The sequence below is a fragment of the Perca fluviatilis genome, chromosome 24, assembly GCF_010015445.1.
Source record: "Perca fluviatilis chromosome 24, GENO_Pfluv_1.0, whole genome shotgun sequence".
Taxonomy (NCBI): Eukaryota; Metazoa; Chordata; class Actinopteri; order Perciformes; family Percidae; genus Perca; species Perca fluviatilis.
The window spans coordinates 8,196,687-8,208,712 of NC_053135.1; the positions used below are offsets into that span (position 1 = coordinate 8,196,687).

Consider the following 12,026-nt stretch of genomic DNA (forward strand, 5'->3'; position numbering starts at 1 on the left):
TTCTTTTTTTGCGTCATTGTTCTTTCAACATCAACAGCCTCATCATGGAAAAATAGCTATTAAGTAATCATGGCCAATATAACTGTCAAACATTGCTTTTTGTGTAAACCATTACACCTCCACTTTGTTTCTGTCTCTTCTTCCTTCCACTATCTCTCTCTCTCTCTCTCTCTCTCTCTCTCTCTCTCTCTCTTATGCCTCTCCGTCCATGTCTCCCTCCTTAAAAAGGCATAGCACCAGACTTATCAGCACAGGTTGACACACACACACACACACACACACACACACACACACACAAACACACAGTCGTTCTGTATTGACAAACTTCAGACAATGTCTTTAGTTGTCTAATGCTGTTTTTTTTTTGTTTTTTTTATCCGTTCTATGAATTGAGACCTAACTGTATTCTGGTAATGGTTCAAAACTATTTCAAAAGCTGCTTAAGTCTAATTTTTAAATGGAAAATGGGTGGTTTCAGTATTGCATTTCCAGAAAATGTAAATATTACATATATAAAGGATTTTATATATCGTGATTCGGCCATAATGCAGCTATTTGATGGAATTTATGTTAGCCCGCTATGGAAATTAACTTGCAGAAAGTTGATTCATCATTTCACCGCCATCATATTTTGAGTTATTTCATCACAAATCATCACGTGGTAATGGAGCTGAAAGCTGGAACCATTTTGATAGCTAGACAGTGAGCAAATGCATTACACAAAACAGGGACAATTTAAAAAACAAAACAAAGGAGAGGATAGACTGGGCATGTACCCAAGGTCCCTGGAGTCTGTCGGCCTTGAGGATTTTTATAAGTGGGTAGAAATGGACTTTTTTTGGCCATTAAATTGCTTGCTGCATGGAAATTAAAGTTAAATAATAAAAGCGATGTTGGGTGACATTACTTCTTGTTGACGTTCTAAGTATTTTCAAACAAAACAAGACAAACTCGCCCCACCCTCCTCCTCATCCCGTCTCCTCCCCCTCCCTTCCATGCTTCCGCACAGCCTAAAAAACGCGTGACACCGTTTAGAGCACCTTTTAATTTTAACATGAAACAACACCCTCCCAGTGTGTAGGCATTGTGTAAATTGAAAAGATTTCCTCTGGTCCAAAGTCCCTCTGATAACCTTTAAACATAGTTTCACCTGATCGACCTGCGCTGCGGGAGAAGGTCATGTACGTCTATGTAAAACCTTTCCTTCATTAAGATATCTGAATCAAACTGCTGTTTATTATGTTAGGTGCTTGTTAGGTTTTGCATTTGAAAAAAAAGCACATTGTCCATTACATTCCAAACATAAAGTCTTTGTTTACACTTAATTTCAGGATTTTACTTTACGGCCCAGCAGACCAGCAACACTTCTTGGCTCAGTATTTTTAAAAACACTCTGAGGGGCAATAACTTCATGGTCCAGATTTTACTAATGACTCCAAACCGATGGCCTCGTGTTATCCTCGGTGGGCCGTAGCAGGGGGGGAATCAGCATGGAAAACAGAGTTGCAGCGGTGGGAAACTGCTCAGTGAGCGCTTCTTGACATCTCCGAGAGGGAGGAGAGAGACGGTGGATGTGTGTGTTAGAGAGAAAGAGAGGCACAATGCAAGAAAGTGCAGAGAGTGAAGCTGGAGCCGCTCTTAGAGATAGGAAATGATGGGAGAGCTGTTTGAGGGCCACATGGTTTTGACCCTGTGACCACTCGCAGTCGTGAGAACCGAGTCCCGGGCCATGTGTCCTTAAGTCCCTCACATCAGCACACACAGGCCCTGCTGCACAAGCAAAATACATATTGGCAGAAAAAAAAAAGAGTCCACACAAGAAACTAGGGAAATTATTATACCTTCTCACCAGTGCATCTGGATTTGGGCCAACAATGCAGCCTATAAAGGCTGCTTTGCCTTCCCCTTATTCACACTCAATTTGAAGCCTGTATGAAGACAAAAGCCCAATGACTGCACAGTAGGAGGAAAAAAAAAGATTTTGAGGGAAAAACTTTAGTTGGATTTTTATTTTTTTTTAGCTTTCCCAGATGTACTTAAAGTGTGACTCTGACAAGGACTGAAAACACAAGAAACAAATCCAGGTAGAAGTGAATCAGTGCTCCCCCTTCCCCCTGTTGATTACCCATGTGCCCTTGGGCAAGACCAAGACAACTTCTCCAGTTGTGGTGGTTTGATACTGGACGGCTTCCAGGTGCAGATGTCAATGCAGGGTCAACACTCCCTCTTCAAAAACCCATAAATCTTCCAGTTAGGCTCCACCATCTCCACACACCAAACACACACACACACACACACCTCCTCAAGTCATGATGTCTGATTGGAGGCCCAGTAAAATTCCAGGCAACTTTCTAGGTTCAAGGATAAAACATGCATTTTCCAGTCTGGCTGTGCTGAAAAGAGATTTTCAGCAGATGTGTCTTCTGTCATGCAGTGGGGATGCCATGCTTCTAGCAGAAATAAACAGTCTGCTGATTGCTTTTTCTAATTGTTCAAGAAGCTGTCATATAGACTTTCTGGTTTGAATCAAGGGATGGAGTTGGACCTCAATTATGTTTATACTGACATACAGCATACATTTTAGTATGCGTTCGAGGATCTTTGCCTTGTTGGTTGCCTGGTGTCCATATGTTTAGCATTGCACTGAATACAAGTTACCTGCAGCATGATTGCATTTAAAACCACAGAAGAAGAACTGATGCACTGCACTGGAATCAAAGTAAAAAAAAAAAAAAAAAAAGTGTACCTCTGATTTCCACACCACGTAAGCGTGAGAGCTGGACGGCTGCACTTTCTTCTGAAGCCACCTCCGCGGAGAGAACAGAGTGCCAGTGCTCCCGGACGGCGCTACACCGGGCCCCCTCACCAGAAACGGTAAATCCCCGGCGGTATTCCTTTTGGCACGTTTCTCTATATCATAGTCAAAGTGGAAGTTGGAGGACGGAGAAACATCCAAAGGTATGGAAGGAGAAGAGAGAGACGGGGTTATGGGCTCCTTTAGTTTCGGAATATTGGTGCGTAAAGCCGGTTTCACAGCCAAGCGCTCCGGAGACACACCTGCGCCCTCAGCCGCCGCTCCAGAAAACGGTGCGCCACTCACTCCCTCGGTCTCGGTGTCGTGTCTTATAATAGCGGGGTCCAGGCTCCGGGTTTGGCGTAGCCTCCGTTTGGTTATGGCTTTGGAGGCAGGGGAAGAGCAGGAGAAGACGCTGTTGAGAAGTCCTTGATTGGCAGACATGTCTCCTTATTTTGGATCTCACATGAGCGCTGCTCAACGCGTCCCTCTAAAGCTCCCCTACAGCTATAAGACAAGTTTAGTGTTTCCCCATCAAAAGGAAGGTCCAAGTAGAAGCTGGTGTGGCGCTGGAATGTGTTGCATCGCCGCGCAAAGTGAAGAAAGAGCGACTTCCCAGCACGTTGGTCATTCCCAAACTAGAGTGGAGTGAGAAGACAGTGAGAGAGTGTGTGTGTGTGTGTGTGTGTGTGTGTGTGTGTGTGTGTGTGTGTGTGTGTGTGTGTGTGTGTGTGTGTGTGTGTGTGTGTGGGTGGGAGGGGGGGTTATCAAACTTGAGATCAGTGCTTGCATATTATTTTTTTTTACTTATTAACCAATTCCATGTCAAACATGACATTATTAAGCACTTGGGTTTTTATTTTTCAACTCTCCAGCTGAGTTTACATTTGAAAAGTCGACTTTAGACCCCGATGGCACCTCCTTTTCTTTGGTGATAAAATGTAAATGACCTCCAGATGATCGTCAGTGGGTGTTCACTAATCTCATCCACCAAAATCCACTAAGAAAAAAGCATCATTTTATCTGTATTTGCCTGAAACAATTTACACAACTTTGCCTTTGCAATTAAAATGGGTGAGATGAGTTACTGTAATTAATAAGCTCATTTTGAAAAAGCTAATCATTAGGCTACACAGCCACGATAATCAGACAGGCAGAATGTGATGCACACAGACAGACAGACATGATTTAGCCAGGGATGAAAATAGGCGTATTAATCCTTGTCTCCCATTAATCCACTTTGCTGTCTGGCAATAATAGGCCTATCAGTGAAGCCTTCTGTGTGCTATTATTAGCTGCACAATAAGTGAGCCATAGGATTAATAGTCAATTCCTTTCTTTATACACCTGTGGCTATATTCTCAACATTTGTTTACACAGATGCTTGTGGAGGGGCTCAGTCATTTCAGTGTGTTAAGATGGCTGTGTGAGAGAAAGAAATACACTGTGAGGGAGAGAGAGAGAGCAGGAGCATGTGTGGCCGAGTGTGTGAAAGTATGGGAAAATAAAAAGAGACAGCAGGAGTCTGGAGAGGAGGGTGCCGGACGGCTGATAAAGGAGCTTATGAAGCTGCTCCGTATGACACACTCCCAAACATACACACAGCACAGCATGACATGACACTGATAACAGCTGAGATAGATTTGACCCTTCTAAAAACAGTCTGCGGGGGTAAAGAATGAAACCACAGACTGGTGAAAACACAGAAGCAGGTTATTATAGAAAGAAAACAATGGTGTTTTGCATTAGTTTATAAAAAGTCAATGGAAAGAAGCCAGCACTCGAGGCATTATTGCTCTGAACCGTGTCCTCCTCCATTTGGGGGGAAAAAGCCAAAAACAACAGCCATGCAACAATAGTGCATAATTGCAAAGACATTATACAGACATGTTCCCATACCACAGATTTAGAAAGTATAGAGCCTTGTAGCATTCTTGACTTCAATGTGCTGCCTTCAAGCTCTTCATCATAATGTTAAAAACAATCTGGGCATTGCAGGACTGTATATGCGTAACCATGGACAACAGTTAATGTGAAACAGTGATCATTTGACATGACTGTCAAAATATATCAGACTCGGTGAGGGTCGAGGGGAAGGAGAATAAATCAACAGGGCTACACTTCAGCCAGTCACGTTCCTTACGCACTGTCCGTCCATATTTGGTATACAATAGTAGAGCAGCGCTTACTGAACCATTTTAAGCAAAATGAGCTTAGATTCGGCTACAGCTGTGGAGACATTGTTTCCTGTGCCGGGGATCGGTGTACATTTCATTGTCCAAGCCTGTTTGACAGATATGAATGAAAAGGTCAGGAAACAAACAAAATCAAATTGTAGAACTATATACAAAATAGGAAACAAAAAAAACAGTAAATACAGGGTCTATTTTCATCCGTTTAAGACATTTGTGGTGGAAAGACAAAGGAACGGTAATATTCCAGATTTATTACTCCAAACAAATAAATAATCGGGTGTCTTAAATGATTAAACTCTGAGATTAGAGAAGTAATTGAGTATGTTTGCAAGCATGCAGGGCAGTCTTATATTAAATCACACACAGTATGCAGGCTACACACACGTAGTTTGTAGACTCGAGCAATGTATCCAATCTATCCAACCAAAGATTCCACGTGTTCCTGGCTGCACATGAACATCATACTGTATATATTTAAGAGCCCCCATGTTGTTCCAATAGAGGAAGATTAGATTATTGAGGCATGGTCAATTTTCTTTTACTGTATTTTGCCTCAAGTAATACATAATACGTGTATTAAGGGTAATTAAACAAATGCAACAAAAGCAGTCTGGTGGTGAATTTACAATGAAGGCAAATTAGTTTCATGTAGACCAAAGTCACCCAATTTTGGGCCTGCACTTTTAGTTTTGACCAGCCATGGCATTTGACATGCTCACGCTTATTCTCCTCTTATTTTAAAAGTGCTGTAAATTCCTAAATGTGATGGCTATGAAACGTAGTTTTTTTTTGGCAATGTAAAGAGCAGTGCTGTTAAACTTCCCTATTAAATTACTTAGGGTACATAACTTATATATATGAAGAATTACAAGAATTACATTTATTTTTGCCCTTGGCCTTTCATCTAGATACATTTTGGACCTTTATATGAAAGAATTTGGGCACCTCCTGATTATTTTTGTGCTCGTATACTGACATCTGCTGGCAAATGTTTGAAATTGCACTACTAGTAAGGTGTCCTTGAGAGACCATTTCAACTTATTGAATTGCATTGTTCATGCCGCCTTCAGTTATCTGTGAAAAATGCTGGGAATAGAAGATGCACATACATAAATGATCCAACAAAGCAACAAATAGTACACGATGTATGAAGATGGACAGATAGATGTGCATTAGTGTCTTTCTCTGCCTCAGTCTAGCCAACTGCCCTTGGAAAGGGAACTTTACTTGGGTCTTGATGAGCTGCAGCATTTATTCACGGTCAAACTGAAACCTATGCTGTTCATTTACTACCATTTCCTCTCCGCTCCGATCAGCCAATATCGTTTTGGTATCGTTATCGCAAGATCAACTGGCGCAATAAACACATTCAGTGTTTAATTTGATCAATAAAAAAAAAGGTGAAGATGGGTTTTTATGTTTTAAAATTCAACAAGCAATTTGTTGTATTTTAGCAGAATACAGAAAGTAGCAGAACTGATTTAGAAATTGTGTTCTATTATATTACATTACTATGTCGGTTTGTATTTGATGAATCGTTCATTCAGCCCTAATCTCTACTGTCTTCAGATGACGAGAGAGAGAGAGAGAGAGAGAGAGAGAGAGAGTGGTGGAGTACACTGAACTGGAGAGTGAGGCACCCTGGGAAACCCAGAAGCGTCCCCCCCTCCCCCCCCCTCCTCCTGATTGGCCCAGCAAAGGCCTGGTGACCTTTGACCAGGTCAGCTTCTCCTACAGCACTGAAGGACCGCTAGTGCTGCAGAGCCTGAAAGAGAAGGTCAGAGGACTGAATACTGCTCATTTATTCATGTTAATCCTAAGCTTACATATTAAACCGGATTCTGCTTTTCTCTGCGTCAGGTTGGTAATGTGTGTAGAACAGGTGCTGGGAATAGCTCTCTGGTCTTGGCTCTCTTCCTCCTGGCTGAGCCTCGGGGGAAGATCTACATCGATGGTGTTCTGACCTCAGAGATCGGCCTCCACGACCTGCACAAGAAGGTTAACACGAGCTGACCTTCTATTGTGTGTTAAAACTGACACATGCAGAGAGCACTTTAACCAGACAACCGACTAACACAAGGCCGGTGATTAGCTCATTGTATGAAATTGACAGTTATAATTGTAGCCCAGGAGGATAGCAGAGGGGAAAAAAGCGTGTATGACTGACAAGTGCCCGGAAGTTACTGAGAGTTTGAAGATGTGGACTCAAAACGGAACAAAGAGCCGTCTGTGTGGAAAGGATCAACATGGCAGTTTCGTTTGCTTAGTTCAGTAGCAGAAAATCACCCAACCAAGCTGAAAGTCTTGTTAAATATTGAAGGATGCTTGGTCATGTCAGGATAGAAAGACCTGCAAAGTCTCCCACTAATACAAACATAATTGTTGCATGGGACAAACATGGAGCATAAAGCCTCTGTTGCAGAGACTCCTAATACCTCTGTTTTTGGCTGCAGTGAGCACTAAAGTCACAATGTAACTTAAATAATATAATACAATTCAAAACAATGCTATGTCTGTTAAGGAGGAAGTTGTTTTAGGCCCTAATCGGAGTCCTCAAATACCGGGTACCGCCGACACCAAGTCCGATACTTACAGTTGAATAAAAATGTTTTGACACATTGAAATAACAGCTGCTATTTAATCTGACATCTTAATCTTGTGTACTATTGATCCAATATGAAAGATCCTGAGATATTGTCTGAGTTTAGTGAATCTTTGTATTTTGCTAACTCGGGTATCAGATCAGAGAGGTGTAATGCCCAGCTGTCATTAAGGAGAGCATTGCTGCTATGCTAGCAGGCTGAGTTGAACAAAAAAAGTCATAGTATAGTATGTCGAAAAAAAATCATAGAAAAATCATATTATAGTATGTTGAAAAAAAGTCATAGTATGTTTAAAAGAATATATAAAAAGCCATAGTTTAGTATGTCAAAAAAGTCATAGCACAGTACAGTCATGTTGAAAAAAGTGATAAAGAATTCATAGTATGTCCAAAAAAAAAAAGGGTTCAAAAATCATAGTATAATTTGTCCAAAAAAAAATTTAAAAGTCATACTATAGTCAAAACCATACGGGACAAGTTCAGAGAATGCACTGTACTCAACAACATCTTACTCATAGATTCTAGAAGAGTACTTATTTATTTTTTTAAAGCATGGGGTTTACAAGATGTTTGCAACTGCTGCATAACGTTACTTTTCTATAGACACCATTTTGAGAAGCGGGTGCTGAAAACACACAAGAATTAAGATCAGGCTAGACATGTGTTGATCCCTAGTGTAGAAATTCCAGTATTGCAACAGAAATAAATACAGGCAAAAAAGCAATAGCTGCTGCAAGATTGATACCTCTCATGACTGTACATTAAATATGGACCTAGAACCGCAAGTCAGTTAGTTGGAAGCAGGAAGCAGGGGGGAAATTCTCACACAAACCGATTTTTTTATAATTGCTAAAACTTATTTGTGTCTCTAGGTTCTAGATGCAGGGAAGATGCATGCCTAGGATGAGCTTCAAGATCCAGATGGCATCTTTTATAAAATGGTGCAGCAGACTGGCAAGCAGGAGGCAGCAGCTCTGCTAGAGGCAGCTAAACAGGCAAGTGTTACCCTCTTACTTTCTTTAGATTGCTTTTACAATGTGAAAAAGTTTCATATTAGGTGAATCTAACTTTGCCAAACAAAAATTCTTCAGGTTTACAACAGCAGAAGCCATCCCAGCATAGCAAACGGACATGCAGACGGTAACTTGGTTACCTTTTGAGACAGCTCTGGGAGCTCAGGGAGGACCTGACTTTGCCACAAGACTTGAGAAAGTGCCGGGGCTCGTACTGCGCCCCTCCAGCCTCTGGTGACAGCACACAGGGTCTGATAGGAGGACCCCATCCACTCCAGCTACTGAGGAGACAGGATCTGAAGAGGCTCAGTGGGGCCGCGAATGGCTGAGCCAAATGTACGCACATTATGCTGTTGTTTTCTTCAAGCGGAGAGATTGGAGATCACTGCTGTAATACTCTTGAAATAAATCACTATTTCATTTCTGTGCTTCATATTTTTTTTTTTTAATACAGGTATCGTTGTTGCATATAATTGCGTACCAGATCTAAGGAATTACACAGCAGCCTTCATTTCTGTAATCTCTACAAATGTTTTGTTTCAGCCTTCAGATTCTTTGTGTAAATGTTCCTTTTGTTACTGCTCCTACTCAGTTTACAGAGAGGAAGCTCGGTGGCGCCGCTGCTACAAGTGATGAATTAATTTCTGTTCAAATTATTTGACACTTTGTTTTGTTGGTTCTTACCATTTCAAATGCCTCATAACTATCTGACATGTAATGTTTGTCTGTTGTTTCAACTGCTGCATAAACACCTACAAATCTTACTTTGGTGATTTTCCTTCAGAGATTCATAGATTCATAGATTCATCAGTATCAGACTTAGTCAATATGATTATTCTAATGGGTAAATATCATATTCATTGCAGTAAGTGGCGATCATCTAAGCCTTCCTTTGTTTGGTTTATAAATGACTTTAAATTGTTTTTATCCTGACTGGAAAAAGATCAAATCTAAGATTGCAAGGAAAATGTGTAGTGACATATCTAGGACACTACTGTTTTGATTAGTCTCTCCTTGTGTACTGCTCTAAATGTTAATTTTATAGCCTTTTTGCTTTTGACTTGTGTATTTTAAGCAGCTCCCCCTTTTGGTCTTATTTGGTCTTATTACATTGACAACGTTTGTATTGTATATAAGCATGTATATCTTTTCCTCAACAAGAGTTTTGTATGTTGGTGCTTTTTTGTCAATAAAAAAAACAAACTGTAAAACAGGATTATCATCTGCGCATGCGCAGCACGGATCGTGTACCGACAATGGTGTTTACACATCAGTCTCATCAAACAAGACAAAATACTTTTATTTTACAAATGAATAGTTTGAATATACTAACTTTTAATTTTAATTGAAGACCATTTATATTAATTTATTATATTGTTAATTTGTATTTAAAAATGATTTTCTTATATTTGTTATTGTTTCATTTTAGATCTTTAATTTAATCAGTCAAACTGATAAAAGAAAACGATAAAACGATTTACTCGATGACTTGTGAATAATTATTCAGATTGTGGAGTAAAAGAAGCGAAACCCCAGTGTAAAGAAACTCAAACACAAGAGCCATGCATTGAAATATGTGAGTTAGTTAAAAGTATTTTCAGCAACGTGTACTTAAAGTATCAAAAGTAAAAGTACTGATTATGCAGAAGAATGGCCCACATCAGTTATTTTATTATATATTATTAGATTACAATAACTAATAGTAACTATAATAGTCTTTGCATAATCTTCAAACACTGTATTTGACTTCTTTTTAAGATGTTTTATATGCTGCTAAATATACAGGAAGTATCTAAAGTAAAAGTAGTCAGTCAGGCAGAACGTGTATGTTTATTGTACCATATATTTATAAGAGCTTTATGCTTTTTTAAAGCACTATGCTTTTTGCAGTATGTGCAAACACTTAGATAGGACACACATAGGAATAGACAACTATAAAGTGTGAACAACAAATAATAGTACCAACAGCTGATAAGTCAGCTTCAGGAATAGCTCACTGAGATGAGCTACTGACTCAACAATCTGGGGTTGAAGGATCAAATCCCACATTTGTCTTGACAGTTGTTCAACTCTGAAATATGAACAATAAATACAACTTCCAACCAGGCTAGAGTATCAGAACAGATAGCTCAGTGTGATAGAACACTGGTTGGAAGAACACAGTGGTTGTGGGTTCAATACTCACGAGTAGCACACCTTATGATGAGGTTTATCACCCAGGAATACGAGGTCCTTCATCCAGGAGACTGGGGTTTGTGTCCCGCGTGTCATGGAAAAGTACTTTCCAAAACCCAACTGTCCTCGGCTCCATAAAGAGGCCGAGGACAGTTGGGATTAGGAAAGTACTTAACCATGACATGTGGGACAAGAACCCTGGTCTCCTGGGTGAAAGGCCAGAGATGTACTTATGACACTTAGAGAAAAATTTCATTGTTGCAGTCGGCAAGTAAGGGCGTTGTAACCCCTTTGGGGGCGGTAACGCGACCGCGTGTGATCTTTGAAACCCCCCTAATCGCCCCTTCGGGGCGGCATTGGGGTTTCCACCTCGGGGGGGGCACTGGGGTTGCTCACAGGCACCACCCCCTTGGGCAGGCACCACCCTCTTTGGTAGGCACCACCCTCTTTGGTAGGCACCACCCCTTTGGGGTGGTGCCTACCTTACCTTGCGCACATCCTACCGGGGCACGCTGGATGTGAACCCGGGTCTCCTGGGTGAAGGGCTGATGCCTATTCCACTCTGCCGCCACCTCAGCCGCCACCTCCAGCGAATACAGTACGCACTTAAGACAAACTGGTGGGTTTAGGGAAGAAAGAAATTTTCAGGATACAAACCCAGCTCCTTCAGGGTGATTGAACCCAAGACCTGTGCATCCTCGAACCAGCGTTCTATCACACTGAGCTATCTGATCTGATACTCTGTGCTGGTTGGAAGTTGTATTTATTGTTCACATTTCAGAGGACAGAAGTTGAAAAGCTGTTGAGACAAATGTGGGATTGGATCCTTCAACCTCAGATGGCTGAGTCAGTAGCTTATCTCAGTGAGCTATTCTTGAAACTGACATTGTAAGTTTCCATTCTATTATTTGTTGTTCAAACTTTGTCCTTGTAGACTAATTGATTTCATGTGACAAATAAAATGGATTGATTAATTGGGTGATTGATTGATCTGCTAATTGAGCTGTTAATTGGTTGATTAATGTATTATTTGATTGGTTAATTAGTTGATTACTTAATTGATTAATTAGGAATAGCTCACTGAGATAAGTTACTGACTCAACAATCTGAGATTGAAGGATTCAATCCCACTTTTGTCTCGACAGTTTTTAATTTCTCTCCCCTGTAGTTTGAACAATAAATACATCTTCCAAAGAGAGCCTTTCCGAGCTTTGCGTAGAGCTCAGCAAGCTAAGGTGAAGGTTAAA

The 12,026-nt window shown here is 40.7% G+C and overlaps 1 protein-coding gene and 1 long non-coding RNA gene across 3 annotated transcripts in view; one reads left to right on the top strand and one right to left on the bottom strand.

Annotated features, from left to right (window-relative positions):
- The window catches only part of LOC120554750 (rho GTPase-activating protein 6-like), a 76,821-nt gene extending 73,347 nt beyond the window's left edge, over positions 1-3,474 (bottom strand). Inside the window, exon 1 of one of the 2 annotated variants that reach the window (XM_039793781.1) lies at positions 2,747-3,472. In XM_039793781.1, coding sequence (XP_039649715.1) covers positions 2,747-3,238 — 492 coding nt within the window. In that variant the 5' untranslated portion in view covers positions 3,239-3,472. Of the gene's footprint in view, positions 1-2,746 lie in introns of both variants that reach the window. The other variant, XM_039793782.1, reaches the window with a different exon arrangement.
- A 3,089-nt stretch (positions 3,475-6,563) lies between these two features.
- On the top strand, positions 6,564-8,581 carry LOC120554755. Its single transcript, XR_005638579.1, has 3 exons — positions 6,564-6,766; positions 6,850-6,987; positions 8,464-8,581. It is a non-coding gene; the product is annotated as an uncharacterized LOC120554755 (long non-coding RNA).
- The last annotated feature ends 3,445 nt before the right edge of the window (positions 8,582-12,026 follow it).